The 15,853-nt window shown below is 33.4% G+C and overlaps 1 protein-coding gene across 9 annotated transcripts in view; it reads right to left on the bottom strand.

Moving 5' to 3' along the window:
- Nucleotides 1-196: 196 nt before the first annotated feature.
- Nucleotides 197-15,853, bottom strand: part of Elk (Eag-like K[+] channel) — a 73,875-nt gene continuing 58,218 nt past the window's right edge. For 6 of the 9 annotated variants that reach the window (XM_070653414.1, XM_070653417.1, XM_070653418.1 and 3 more), the window contains 9 exons: nucleotides 14,440-14,619; nucleotides 11,909-12,027; nucleotides 8,739-8,819; nucleotides 8,409-8,658; nucleotides 6,911-7,026; nucleotides 6,518-6,840; nucleotides 5,978-6,433; nucleotides 5,815-5,906; nucleotides 3,251-4,927 (listed from right to left, as the gene is read on the bottom strand). In XM_070653414.1, coding sequence (XP_070509515.1) covers nucleotides 4,128-4,927; nucleotides 5,815-5,906; nucleotides 5,978-6,433; nucleotides 6,518-6,840; nucleotides 6,911-7,026; nucleotides 8,409-8,658; nucleotides 8,739-8,819; nucleotides 11,909-12,027; nucleotides 14,440-14,619 — 2,417 coding nt within the window. In that variant the 3' untranslated portion in view covers nucleotides 3,251-4,127. Of the gene's footprint in view, nucleotides 757-3,250; nucleotides 4,928-5,814; nucleotides 5,907-5,977; nucleotides 6,434-6,517; nucleotides 6,841-6,910; nucleotides 7,027-8,408; nucleotides 8,659-8,738; nucleotides 8,820-11,908; nucleotides 12,028-14,439; nucleotides 14,620-15,853 lie in introns of those variants that run through there. The other 3 variants (XR_011545461.1, XM_070653416.1, XM_070653419.1) reach the window with 3 other exon arrangements.

The following is a 15,853-nucleotide window of genomic DNA, read 5'->3' as shown; positions in this document are numbered from 1 at the left end:
AGTGGCGACACAGTAGTGGCGACACAGTAGTGTCACAGTAACACAGTAATGTCACAGTGGCACAAAAGCGGCGACACAGTAGTGTCACAGTGGCAAACTAGTGGCGACACAGTAGTGTCACAGTGGCACACTAGTGGCGACACAGTAGTGTCACAGTGACAAACTAGTGGTGACACAGTGGCAAACTAGTGGCGACACAGTAGTGTCACAGTGGCACAATAGCGGCGACACAGTAGTGTCACAGTGGCACACTAGTGGCGACACAGTAGTGTCACAGTGGCACACTAGTGACGACACAGTAGTGTCACAGTGGCACACTAGTGGCGATACATAAGTGTGCCGCATCACACAGATTGTCCACCACTGCTTTAAAGGGTCGGTTATTATTTTTTTAATCTTCATCAAATGAAGTAAGAAGAACTAAAATGATATTGCAAATAAATCAAGGCTTAGATACTTTTTATCATGATTTTTTAAAGAATTCTAGCTGTTAAGTTTCTGATGGACAGATTTTGTTGCATTATCTCTATTAATATCATACTATATTCCTATGTAATTAAAGATAAGAATGTCACTAGTGTCTATCATCGTCTTTTGATTAACATTATTGGTGTTTATTAATAAATTTCGATAGACAATAGCAATTCCATCATAAAATTTGTAATTTGACTAAGTGATCTATTTTTCATATCCAATAAAAATTATTTTATGCTGACTGTTGCAATCAAACTGGTCCATTGATCATCTAAGAGCATACTGAAAGAAATTAACATGATACATTCGAAATGATTCGATTTATTAACACTATTAAGCTACATCACAATTTATTAATTACTTTGAAAGTTCTTGTAAATACTAAGAAAGGTTTACTGTGGAAAATAATAAATTTAATGCACACAATATTATTTGCTTTGGAAGGTGATTAAGCCTTGCTATTGATTTTACTATTTTATTATTTCATGTTCTTAAAGATTGAAGAAAGTTGTGAATAAATTCAATGGAATGTGGGAAATCTGAGTGATATAAAATTGGAAGTGGGATTGTTGGACTTTCTTGGATTTATTTGAAGGTTTTCTGAAGTTTTGAACCTGTGGACATTATTACTTGAATGAACTAAAATTTTTAAATCCCCTGAGAGACATTGAGCATGCTCGCTGCTTGGTTACCTACCAAACGATGAGCATAGTAGCCTAAATGAGGCTTTTATTGAATGAACTTAATCAATATTATTGAGTATGCTCAATTTTGTAAGCATTTTCATGAGCAGGCTCCTTGTCTGTGTTGGTATCACTTGGTTGCTGGTTAATATTGGCTAGTATGCGTTCTAACATCATGTCCTGACACAATTTGGGCCATAATTGTGGATCTATTATAATCATTTAAAGTTTATCTACCTGTGAGGATACGAATACACTCATTTATCAAGGTATCTCATAAGCATGCTCATCTGACAGAAATAGTATAATTTCAAGTAATGGATTCCGATTGAGACATAACCTCACGTTCCAGAATTTCTGGTCGCATTCTCCTATCATTAAGCTATAGAAAGTTATTCGACAATATGGTAAAGTGCCATATATAAATAACAAATTTTCTATGTTCCCCTCATTGATGAACTCCCAGTGAGAAACCTTTGAAAGACCATTACAAGAATGCAGTTCCAATACATTGGCTTGCTGTTAGCAATTTAAAGCATATTTCTGTCAACTCTTGCTAAAATTTATTCTCAGAACATGCTCAAAGCTTTTATAATCTTTTATAAATATTTTACACTTGAGCATCAAACTCACATGAATAGTCAAAGAATAACTCAACAATTGCTGAATTGAAATTGAGTCAAAAAGTCTGATTTTGAATGTCAATATTATAATTAACTGACATTTTAACCCACATAAATGTGAATCACGTTCTCAACAGGTAAATAATCGATATTTAAATTTGAATATCATTGAACCTTCAAGTCTAGAAATTCGATTGCAACCCATTCGAGTATGAACGAAAAAATTGCTCTAAAATTAGAACCCAATCATCTATGTAGATGTCTTCAAATGTTTTCAATTGATAAATGCCTACACGCACATTTAATTTTGCAATTTTTCAAAACGTGACGCATTTTTCTAAGACTTCAACGAGCTAGAAACAATCGATATTTTCCAAGTTTTTTTGGGTAGGTCAAGACAGAAATTGTTTGAAGAAATTTCTCGCATGTCGCTTTTGAGGTATTTTAGGCATTTCGTCTTTTCTACATATTCCTACATACTTCTTCAACATCCATTCTATCTCAGATTTACGCAGTTCTTTTGGAAATATTCTCCCTTATTTTAGACATTTTCCTTCATAATGTAATGTATAGAACCTTAGGGAGAACTATCGAATAAAAGGTAATTAAATCTTGAACTAAAAGCTATGATTAATATGATTATTTCCAGTTCATTAAACTAAAACCTATCGAAAATCATTTGAAGCTAGTCTTTTGATAATATATTGAAGAATTAATGAATGATTAAGGAGTTGTTAATGAGTTACGTCTGTCAAAAAGTGGCAGTAGCAGACTGAAGATTCCTGCTTGTTACAAGATGCATGTTAAGCAACTTAATACAGGTAATCAAAATGTTCCATATATTCCATACCTGAACAGACAAGGAGTGTTAGGGGTTCATGAATATGCTCACAAAGTTGATCATACCAAACAACTTATGATTGATTTTACTCATAAACATGCTCAATGAGGTGAGAGATACATTCCTTAGAAACGTTAATATACTACATATGGAACATGCTGGTTGTATGGGTAGTCCTAGGTATGCTAATTCACACCAGGATTCACACGCATTTTGTGACAGTTTGTGAAAAATTAACATTAATTTGAATGGACCAGCAAAAGTTATCAAATCCAATTCTAGGGGTAGCCTGCGATAGGGCCAGTTTCAGGGGTCATCTAAAGGAGAACATGGTTCAAAATGGATCTATACGATCTGCTAAGTAAGAAGAAGACCAAATAGAATTGAAGTCGTTACTTAGCATGATAAAAGTCCACCGTCATTTGTGAACATTCCCGGAATAGATTGATGCTTCGAAATATGAAATATGAACGTACTCATGAGTATACTCAATCAATATAGTTGAGCATGCTCAATTTTGTGACCATACTCATGAGCATGCTTCTTGTCTGGTCGACCTTATATTTTTTTTTTTTTCACTCAGATTTAAGAGATATGAAACTATCAGCTGACTTTAAAGCAACATATGATACTTAAACTATTTTCTTTGATTTGTCAATTATTTTAAAATTTGGATATTTTTAACTCTTAAATTAATTTTGTGCAATTTTCTATTCTAAGTTATAATTTATCATCTAAAATTAAGTTCTAGATGTTAAAAAAGCGCTCAATTCAGTTGTATACATACAGTCAGGAGATAATGATAATGATGATGATGTATAATAATTTAAAATTATGTGGAATGTTTTAAAACAATCTTGAGATGCTTTCGTTATATTCAGTTGCTTTTATGATAAATACCTTAATTTACCCGTGAATGTATACACCTTAATTAAGCTGAGATAATTAACTACAATATTTCCTTCTTATTCTTCCTTCATTTTTATCCTGTTTTTTAAAACTTAACAAAATTATCGACAAAAAGATAAAAAACATTTCGATGATCTCTGTCGTAGGAGCTAATGCCTGCTTATTCTTTACATAAATTTACTTGACGTTAATTAACTTATTTTTTATGACTGAATAATATTTTTATCATAATTATTCTAAACCCAATTTCCGAAAGTCTAATGAAAATTGCGCATTTCCTACTTACTTCGTAGTTACTGTTATTCGTTTCTATTTTTTCTTTGTTTTGTACATAAGAGAGAGAGAGTGGACATCTATTTTCCATTTCCAATGTCGATTCAATTTTTCCATTTTAATGATTGAATGATATGTCGTTGAAAGTAAAGGTTAATTAAATGCCCTCCAATAAATCGATTAATTTTGTGGAAAATTTAACATTTTGTAGCTTAAGAATCCAGACCAGCAGATTCATATTAATTTACTAATATCCACAAAACCTTAATAAAAGATTTTTTTTTTTTAAATTCTAGAATGCTTACATAAATTTTCCAATAAAGTCTAACTGTCTCGCAACGATCGAGTGGAGGGCAAAGAGGATTTTATACCCTTTTCTAATTTATCGGCATCGCCAGCAGAAAATCTATGAATTTGTGGAGCTTTATTTACACCAAGACTATTACGCTTCTGGATTATATCATTCGATGATGAAAATGTTTGTCTTTTACGTTTGTCATTTTCACTTGTGATTAATGCACAGCTCTCGTCAAAGTCATCCATATACCCTAGTGAATCAGTTAAACTTTCACTTGACATGGGTTCATATATTTTAGATCCAGTTTTATTACCTGAACGACTACGAATTAGAACTATTGGATGTTGTTGCTGATGATGATTATGGTGATGATTTTGATGCTGTGGATGTTGATACTTTTCCGTAATATCACCCGATGCTCTTGATACTGAACAATTTGAGCTCGATTTTGATAATTTGTAGGACGAATTTTCTTTTATAATCGTAAAATTAATATTATTTGTGTAATTTGTTGTTGCTTCATCCTCATCCTCATCTGTATTCTCTTTCATTTCAAGCAATGCGTCTGTCGATTTCGAATTATCTTCATCGTTCTCATAAATACGCCATGATTGCTCTTGTGGATGTTCCATCAGTACCAAATTACTATTATTATCTTTATGAGTGGAAAGGTCATGTAAGTTACTACAACTCGGTTCATTTGAAATTGCTTCAGGGATGGGTGTGAGGATGCTTAAGCAGTTAACAGGTTTCATATCGTTTCCCATTAAATTGACTGGTGTATTGACGCTCAAAATGTTTAATACTAATTGCGAATTTGTTAAAACTGTAAATTGGGATGAGGGAAACAAGATTAAATTGATTATTTGATGAATGTTATGGAAGTGTGCTAATTTTATAAATGTTTCTCATGTAATAACTACTACTTGCTGATAGATACTGTCTTCAATTCTATAGAATATAACTCTTCTTCTTATCGAATCGTATTCAATTGAAATTTATATAAATAGACTTTTGGCTTCAAATTTTTGGAATGGGATGTTATATTCTCTAATTCGTGTAATTTTGTATACTATTGTGCTGGACCAATACTTGAACATGCAATGGCTTGAGGCTTTTAATTACAATTTTTCTATGCTTTCCAAACATGTCTGGGAGGAAGGAGGGCAAATTTATCATTAAGATCATATTTCAAATCCACAAGACAGGAATCTAGTCACAGACAGTTTGGGAAACACTATTCTAATAAATTTTGAGTACTTTGCATGAATTCAAAGCAAATGTCAAGTGGATGTGAGTCAAAAATACACATAGGAATAGTAACTACAATATTCACCTCTTACTGAATTACTGTAAGACTAATAGGAATATAGAATTTGGTATCTTATTGACCTTCACTTACATTTTATTGAAATTAATAGTTTTTGTGGTTTAATATTGTAATTATGTGACTGTTCCTACAAATGAATATGAAACAAAGTTAATTCTTGCTGTCGATAACTTTTCTTATTGTTTGCGCTTCCAGGCAATCAAGCTTTGATAAATAAAGCAGAAATCCACAAAACATATCAAACTTCTATTCCAGCTATAATTAGATATTTACCCTAATTTTCACCATAACGACTATAACCACTAATATCACATCCCCAACCACGATTGACACGCAACAAACCCAAACCAAATTATTAAGCATCAATAAAAGTCTATGCTTACCTAAATTTTCTAGAAAATCGTAATCATAAGTCGTTTCCGTTTGTGTAGATTTATGATTCACGATATGTGGTGATGATTGGTAGACCGATTGACTGTTGAATGGAATAAAGTTATGCAAGTCATTCACGCAATTAGTAAAAAGTAAATATTCATCATATCCTACCTATAAAGATCCGAAATACTTTTAATTTGCTGATTACTCCGATGCCATAGTTCAGCCGGTTGTGATGAGCTACGTGTCATGTATTCGAAAACCATATGTGAATTGTTAATTCCATTTTGAAGATTTGGAATTGATCTGGCTGGATGATTATCGATGTGTGTGAGTGTTGTATATGCCATTTCTTGTAAGGCTTGAATTGCATTTCGTACTTCAATACTCAATGTGGCAACATCTTGATGAAGTGTCGAAACTTGAGTATCTAATCGCTCCATTGAACTTCGAAGATTTGCGTTTGGCTTTTCATCCTTTATCATTTGTGGTTCTTCTTCATTCTCATCATCTGAAATGTTATTCTCCATAGACTTTTTATTACTTTTAACACTTACTGGACTATTATTGACACTAGACCCTCGAGATTTTTGTGATTTCTCTTTAAGAGCTATAAGCGTCTGTCTTCTGTAAATTAATATAGGATGACACAGGAAAGGAATAAAAAAAATCAATAAAAATCATTCAAGTTCAAGTCATCTTGACATTTACTTTTGGATGAGCTTCGTATGACGTCCGGGACTAGCAGATGAGACACCATGTATAGGCGACCGTGTAATGCTTGGATGCCGTGGCGACGAATTATTACTAATTCCATCTTCCGCTAAATTCTCATCATCTTCACTTATCGAAGGTAAAGCCAAACAGGGTCCATTATTTTCAGACTCAGTTTCCGCCTCATATCCCTCACGAAGATTGTATGTTAAATCATGCTGAATATCATTTGCAAATTCTTGTTGATACTCAGGGTATAAACGTAATACCTCTATCAAGCCACTAATGTGTATACACTTTAGATCACAATAAGTTAATGCCTATTAAATGACATGAAAATTCTCATAAAAATGTTTGCTGTACGAAAAGGTCATGGATGGTTTTACATACTTTTACGTCTGAACTGCTCTTCAAAATTAAATCTTGTCCACCACCGCCGGTATTCCCCGTTTGTCCATTGTGCATCAAATTTATCGAAATATCACAGCCTACTAAGTCTCCCTTACCTTTAAAGTGAGAAAAAAGAAGAATTTAAAATGATGAAATTAAAGATAATTGAATTTGTGGTAGCAAGCACACGTACACAATGAAATGGAAAAGTTTAATAATCTTTTGTGATGAAAATTCCAACGTAAAATGAAAAATATACATCGCTCATGGCCGCAAGCGATTGTGATTCTCGAAAATTGTTTTTTCTGGGATTATATGATTCACATTTGCTTAAAATTTTTCGAGGATGAGAAAATTCTTGATGCTTTTCTTTTGTCTTAAAAAGAGAATGTTTGAGGGATTTGATGGAACATGTAGACACAACCGAGTGAAAAATATGTTTGCGTTAAAATTCGTGAAATTTACGATCGATAGGCTTAAATCAGAAGTGGGCAACCTTTTACTTTTCATGGCACACATTGGCGTTAAGCCTCAACAAACGGCATACGGTTCATGGCATTTCAAACAATTTTAACAACACACAGGTTGCCCACCACTGGCTTAAAACAAGAGAAAGCATTAACATGCTGAAATGGATCATAAAAATTGAACTTGAATATTTTACTCAAGGGAATGAATTTTGGTACTTTATGGATTTTTTTAGGGATTTATAGAAATCTTATCGAATTATTATGGCCGTACTCTTATTGAGTCCTTTGAAACTGAGATGATTGTTGTCAGGTGCCTTTATCCAACCTTTATCGGTGTTTAAGTGATAAGTTTACCACAGAAGTTGGTAAAGGTAAGGTCGGTGAGATGCAATATTACCTTGACGGCAACAAGACGGCTGATTTTGACCAAGTTTTACAGCAACAATGCGATACGCCATAATGTGAATTTCAGACTTGTCTAAAATACAATATCTTGAAGTCGTCTCTAATTTCGTATAGAATCGAGTCTATACAAGTCGAATTTAACATGCAAAATCCAAGTCGATCAATAGAATTCCGGAAATTCATCATTACTGGCACTCTATAAATTACATATTGAACGTTATAGGTCAACAACCCTTAAATAATTAATTAATTATTCTGAATAACTGAACGCAACTTAATTAGAAGTAAAATTCATTCGAAAATCATCCCATGTAGTCTTTAATATAATAGCTGTTCTCAATTTCGTACGCAACAATTTACGACACGTACCATGGGAATTCCAAAAGCTAAGATTTCTTCGAAATGATACCATAATATGTAGAATTAACTTTCAAAATATTATTACATTGAATGTATAAGCTTAAGGCATAATGAGATATGAGGAAGATACAAGAATATTACACAGAAATGACAATACCAATTTGGTATACAGCTTCTAATTTTGGAAAAAATTAAGCATTAAGATTTTCCTAATCCAGCATAAGATTATTAAATAATAAGAGTAATTGATTAATCTAACTTACCCAAAATTGCTACAACCATATTGTTCTGCATAACCTCCATACTTCCATTACAAATATAATATATGTATGCAAGAGCATCTCCTTTATGTATCAAGTATTCACCCGGAGCACAAAAATTTGTTTTGATATGCAATGACAAAAGTTTCAAACAGCCTTGAGATGCGGCTTCAAATATTGGAAGTTGTAAAATCTCTCGATGTAAATGCATGCTTACATCGCCTCTTAATTCTTCTGGGAACTCTTTGAGAGTCTATAAAGTAAAGGCAATAAATTATAAGATGTAATGTTCATATTTATAGCCATAATCATATACTTTTATTATAGACTCACCTCGTTAATATCGATACCGTGATTCATAGACCATACAGTCTGGAAGTAATCCTGCATCCGCTGCTTTAACTCTTTTGGCATCTAAATTTTATGAAATTATAAAATTAAAAGGATTTTGTCATAAAAATTAACACAAATGTTCCTTAAAGCTTCCATTTTATACCCTTTCAAGGTTCATGCCATATACTGCGCGTGCATGCAAGTTGTTACGTTCAATAAATCTTACTTAAAATGGACATCCAAATAAATGGTGTATAATTAGCACCCATTTATTATTTAAACCGACTATCAAGAAAACAAAAATGTCGATCTCAAGCTATTAAGTTGTACGTGCTCGAGGCTGAAAATTAAATTGATTCTCAACAACAGCAGGAATCAATGGATTCTTACTTTTTTTTTCCTCAAAAATTGCTTCACATTCAAATACCGTCATTTAAAATCAAGAAAATGGTAATGATAATGGTTATGGAATTATAAGTACTATGGAAATTGAAAAATATTTAATAACAAGTTAAGGATCAAATTAAATCCTTGAAGAGGTTAGGAGGTATTTAATAAATAGAATTGAATTTACATAGTTTAATTGGAAGTCTGAATTCTACAAAATCAGATACTTCTCTGTAATTTTGGTTTGCTAAGAATATGAAGTTACTAATTTTGATGGAAGGAAGAACCAATATCAAAAAATACTTTAGCTGGACACATTTTCAGGATTCGATGGGTTGGACGTGTTGTAAGAAGGCCTGTACAAGCTCCTCTAAATGAGGTCTATAAATCTGACGCTAGAGTTCTTAATATCCCGAACTTGCAGAAGATTTCGAAGGATAGAACTGTCTTCAGACATTCCCTACGCGCGGCAATGGGCACTCGTGCACCATAGCCAAGGAAGTAAGTAAGTAAGTAAGTAAATCTGTCTTGACACATTGCAAAATATCATGAGAACGTCCAAAGACTTAATAGAAGGATGCTGTTGGCAGAGACAGTATTAGTTATTAGACATTGACAAACGGAAGTCAGCGATAGGTCCAGTTTCAAGCGGTATCTGAGGAATGTCATGATTCACAAATGATTTATATATCCAGCGAATTAACTAGTGAAATAAAAATCTATTCCTTTGTAGACGTTGCATTATGTAATTAAAAATCCTAAAATTCAACACAATTCACTGAGGAAGCACTCATTGCATTTGAAACAGATACACTACGAGTGATTTATAGCCCCGTGAAAAAAGGAGAGGAATATCGAAGTCTATATAACTTTGACCTTTATCAGCTCTTCCATGATGCAGATATTATTACGGTTCTCTGAGACAATCACTTAAGATGGGCTAGACATGTTTGCAGACGCTCACAGGATGCCTCACTAATAAGATTAACTGTATCATATTTTATGGACAGCAAAAAATTACGAAAAATACCGGAAAATCCCTATATTAATTGTGTAGAAAAAGGACGCTTGAGTGCTTAGTATCCTGAACTGTCAGAAGGTTTCGAGGAATAAAGTCAACTGTAGACATTCCCTATAGAGCGTCAATTGATTGAGCTGCCTTTAATGGAGCATCAGACGGCATAAAAATTCCTTTAATTTCATTGATTCATTTTCAGATTATATACCTAAAGTCATAACTTTCTAGTGAACATGCTATATATTGCTCTTTTCATGCTGATATTAAGAAGTCAGAAATAAGCATGAAGAGGAAATGAAAACGAAGAAAACAGCTAGGATTTCACATGGAAATATAATTCCAACTTTCTACCAATATAAATCATGTGAATAAATCTGGCATACATACATAGGTTGAGAAGTGAGCAAGAGCCGCATTGAAAGTATTTCCATCTAAAACTTTATTTCTCATTGCTATTCACTAAAGAAATGGAAAGAGATTGAAACGAATAATAAATGCCATTTCCAGTTGGTATATTTGTGGTGATTCTAGTCGGATAAAAATCATGGAATCTTGATGGTATTTTGACTGAGTTGACAATTTATGGAAATTTTGTAGGTCATTAACAAGTGACGTCAAGTGACTCATTTGGAAATGCCTATGAGCAAAGTTCAAAGTCGACTAGTATCTTAAATGGAATCGAGTCGACTTAAGTCGACTTTTTCATACAAAATCTTAGTCTATTTCAAGCTTTGCCGAAGAAGCTGGCCAGCGGCAGCCAGCGATTCTGCTAATTTTAAGCGACATCTATGGGACACTATGGATCACAATTGATCTATACGGTCAGCAAAATAAGAAAGAAACGAAGAAGCTTGACATCACAACTACATGCTACCCTTGTTGATCTCATCAAAAATATGCTGAGTATCTAATTATAGCTTTATATCTCAAGCAGTTTGATTAAATCGACAAATTGATTTTCTGTATAAATACTTCCATCAAGTCTTACATTACGTCTAGAATCCCTAACTAATAAGTGTAAATGAATAAGTCGACGATGCGAAAACTTTCATCCAGCATAAACAAAAATTTTATTTCTTCCTCTTGTGAGCACTTGAACGTGGTTAAATAATATGTGACTATGCGATTATATTGCCTCAAGGTGAAAATTGTTTATTGGAAGCTATAAATAAACACAATAAGAACATGGAAATCTATAACCCAAAATTGGGATAAAAAGAAATCTTAACGAAGAAATCACTCAATTTTATTGCATAGCATGACCGAGCTTTTAATCATCCGTAAACTTTGAAATGTTGTTTACCTCATCGACACATATATTCACACATTTATCACAATAAGCGTCAAATTCAAGGAGTAAAATTCACCATAGCACGGATAAATAAAAATAAGTGAGCTTGATTCTCGACAATGCCCGATCAGCACATGTTGAGATGTTGTCCACAAAGTGGTTAAGCAGGCAGTTTATCGACTCTTTTAGCTGCTGAATAGATATGCTGCCTGCTCGGCCACCTTTTGGACAACACGTCATCATGTGTTGATCGGAAATGGATGCCAAAGCCAATCAACCAAATGACTCATATTTTTCCAATTTCAATGTCTGCTTGCTCGTATTGTGGACAACATTACATCATGTGCCGAGTAGGTCGGCATTTGAATATTTCCTATTCAGACGATTGAACGTGTTATAGCACACAATATGCATACAAATATGGCACACGAGATAAATATTTTAAAATAAAATATCATGAAATAAAGAACTTACTTGATGTAGAGCTACAAAATCTTTTAAATCTCGCCATTTGCTGTGATATTGCGATCGTCTTGCATACATACGTTGAATTATAGCTGTGACGTTACCAAAGACGACGGCGTGCATTAAAGCTGTTGAAATAGAAAAAGAAGAGAGATTTTCAATATTTTACCTTAGGGATCGTTCAGTTATAAGGTTCAGGGGGAAGGGAGGGACAGGGAGAGACAGAGTAAATCTGATTTAAAATAGGGTTTGTCCAAAAATTCAGGTCTGCAGTCTTGCTTTATGTTTCAGCAAAAAAATTCAGGCTTGAGCATCTTAAATGCAGGTCTGTGTATCTAAAATGCAATGACATCAGGTCTACATTCGCATCTAAAATGAAGTGAATTCGATTGTTCATTTTTGAAAAAAGTTCGTTTTTCCGTTACATAACAAGTGAACAGCCCCTTAGTGTGTACCGTAAATTACACTGTCAATTGACATGAAATGACAAACTTATTTTGTCGAGAATGTCAATGTGAGAATAATGGATCAGCGTTAAATTTCCATTTCTCGCATTTTCACTTTCCCTTGACGATCTACAAAAAAAAGTGCATGACATGGGAATGTATTGTGTGCTGTTTATAAGTATGTTTGTGTGTGTGTGTGTAATATAAAATCAAATTTCCTCAATAAATAAAAATGTAAATTTTCCTTCCTCTTCTTCCTCTTTTCACTTTACAGTAAAATTTTATACGTATTTCAATGATAATCGAATATATAAATTCACATCGTGATGATGTATGGGGAAAAAGATAAAGCTAGTTAGAAAGTCTTTCGTTGTCGATGGAAATAAACGAACGAGGAATGTCGAAAATTTGATATTCAAAAGAAAAGAAGCGATTGGGTTCAAAAATGTCAAAATTGGCTTTGCACAATTGATTTGTTTTGATCTAGGCATTTTAGCGTGTCAAGTTGAATTTAGGTAGGAATTTAGCACTTTAAGATTGAGGATTCACAGGATCATTTTGCCAGCCTTGAACTCACATTTATGGGGAAATCCTTAATATTGATGCCTGAAAAGCTATAGCACCCTCATTTTCATCATCATTATAATCAACATTTATTAAATTTATATGAGCTTCAGCATGTATACATGCATGCAGCCCTAAATCATTGAATATTTAGTTTTATTGGCTTGATTATTGGAAAAGCTAAGATAAAAATCAAAATGAGATGTAAAGCTAAATAATTGATGACTCGCGTGCATTTCGGCAATGCATTAATCAATGCATGATAACAGGAAGCATTATAAATATCGAATTTTAGTCTCTATTCATTTTGGGTAGTGTCGAAATTTCATGAAATCATTTGAGAATTTAATTATATATTGTAGCAGTTTTTGGCACAAAAACAAAGTTGTATTGAAAATTTTGGATAGTATTTCATGTGCTTTATTTGGAATTTTGCAGTAACATCCAGTACAGACAGGGGAAGAGGGTCATTAGGAACACGTGCTGAACCCTAAGATAATTGGAAATTACGGTCGGGCCACTCTAGTAAAATTCTCTAGCTATGTCCCTGATCCAGTTTCAAACTAAATTGAAGCTCATCCTCCAACTCCTCGTGGTGCATTCTGGCTTTGCCAATTCATCCAAACGGTGCGGTACTAACGGAGAAGGTTAATTGTGAGTGTGAGACCTGGCTAGCCCACTCTCGTTAAACAATCAATTCCCACGAAACGTAAAGATGGTAAAAGATCTCGAAGAAGAGAGCAAAGAATTCTGAAATTGGATGTGTAGAAAAAGACGCTTAACTCCTTAACATTACGAACTAGCAGAAGCTCTCAAAGGATAGAGCCGGCTTTACACGTTCTCTCCTCGCAGCAATGGGACCATGTACACCCCAGCCAAGGAAGTAAGTAAGTAAGCTAATAAAAGAACAAGCCACCCTAACAGCCAAAGATTCCACTTTTAGGTACCATTATGGTCTTTCTTTAATATGAAAGTGCACTCTTTGCCTGTTAATACCTTAGATGGCATCTGTGACAATTCATGGCTAACCACGTAATTTTTTACACTTCCCTGACAAACTGAATATTTAAATGCAGTCAACACCGAATACCATGCTAAAGACTTTTTACAAGACATCCTCCACAGCCATGAAATATGAAGAAAAATATCGTTATGCCCTCGTTAAAATCAAGCAAATCAAATTTTATACATTATGTGATACGAATACAATTTCTATTCAACTTTATATCTTCATCATCATCATCTATCCTTTTCTCATAATATGCCAATGTAAATTCATGATTGTATGATATGAGCATTAAACATACTGTACGAGGGTGTTCATATATAAATTGAATGAGTTCTCATTCGAAGACTAATGGAAAAAGACTCAATTATCTATTGCCATTTCGTATTCCTGTAAAGAGGATGAAGAGGTTTACACATAAAAAGAAGGAAGACATACATATAAACAGCACAAAATGAACACAAAAATTGGATAGGAATAAGAAGAAAAAAAAAATCAGTTAAAGCATTAAATCAAATATTTACCTCCAATCAACATCATGATGACACAAAAAATCTTTTCGTATGATGTATTTGCTGAAACATTGCCAAAACCAACAGATGTCAAGCTACTGAACGTAAAGTATAGTGCAGTGATATAAGCCTCGCCTTGAGTTAAATTCGATACTGGTATCTTGAACCTTTCTGCCAAGCTGTTGATCCATCCTGCATGTGAAGATATACAATAGAATAATAAATGGATGCGATATGGAAAGGAAGAATGAAGAGCAAGAAGATTGTGCTTGATAAGGAAAAATAATATCACATTGCATTTACATAGTTGACTTAAGGAATACATATATCGGATTTCCTATCAATCGTTTACCACTTCCGTAAATTGTTTGTCGAAAAAACATTCTATGACGTACTTGAAGGAAATTTCATTTTTATGTTTCTTTTGTCTCCCATTTCTTATGGATTGTCAGCAATTTTTTCTACGTCTTAATATTTGATATTTTTAGACATCGATTTTGGTCAACTGGAAGGTTCATCCATCTACATAAGTCGTAGTTTTGTGACATTTAAAAAATAGAAATTGTAGTTTATTGTACTATGAATATAAATGGATATTTCGCATAGTAAATGTTCCTTCTATTTCTTCTACATCATTGAACTAAGAAAGCTGAACTTATACTTAATATAAAGCTTCACATTCCATTTCCAACCTGTTAGAAAATTATCGTTTTTCAACCCTTTTGAATTTCAATTTAAACTAGCTTTAAGAAATATAAAGTTTTATCTGATTCCATTTAATGGCTTTTATTTGATCCTTACAGTTTCTGTAACGTAAACTGTTACAGTTCTTAATTTAGCTGTTCGCTTTAACCTACTAAGGGGAGAAAATTGAGCATAACTGTATTTTAAAGCAAATTCTCAAGTAATCTCCTATTACTGAGGTATGTTCGTTGCTCATTTAAAGCTGTAACTAGGTATCTACCTGAGATTTGATACTTTCTCCATCTCTAATATCAAACGATTATTTTCTGGACTTTGACCGGATTATAGTGAGGTTTATGAGTTTTAAGAGAATTAATGGGAATTCATTTTCAATCACCAAGGTAGTTTAAAGCTAAATTGATAGTTGACACTGATTTCAGACTTTTAAAGGAGTAGTAGATCAGTGGTGCAGTAAATTATGGACTTTTTTAGCTCTCGAGCGGCAAAATCTTGATAATGATTTTATAAGTTCATTCATCATGTTATCTTAAATTGCTATAGAGCCAGCTTTAGGTATCATCTGATGAAGGACATGGATCACAATTGATCGGTACGGTCAGCGAAGTAACTTAGTAAGTTATCATAATAAAATGATGACTTCAAATGACCGTCTTATGACAGAAAATGAAAACACAAACCTGTTTCACCGCGGTTGGATGAAATCCAAAAGGAAAGAAAAGCC

The sequence above is a fragment of the Chironomus tepperi genome, unplaced genomic scaffold (genome assembly GCF_022539635.2).
Source record: "Chironomus tepperi strain 1889 unplaced genomic scaffold, CSIRO-AGI_Ctep_v1 contig_68, whole genome shotgun sequence".
Taxonomy (NCBI): Eukaryota; Metazoa; Arthropoda; class Insecta; order Diptera; family Chironomidae; genus Chironomus; species Chironomus tepperi.
The sequence above is the reverse complement of the archived record's forward strand: the minus strand, read 5'-3'. Positions and strand labels throughout refer to the sequence as shown.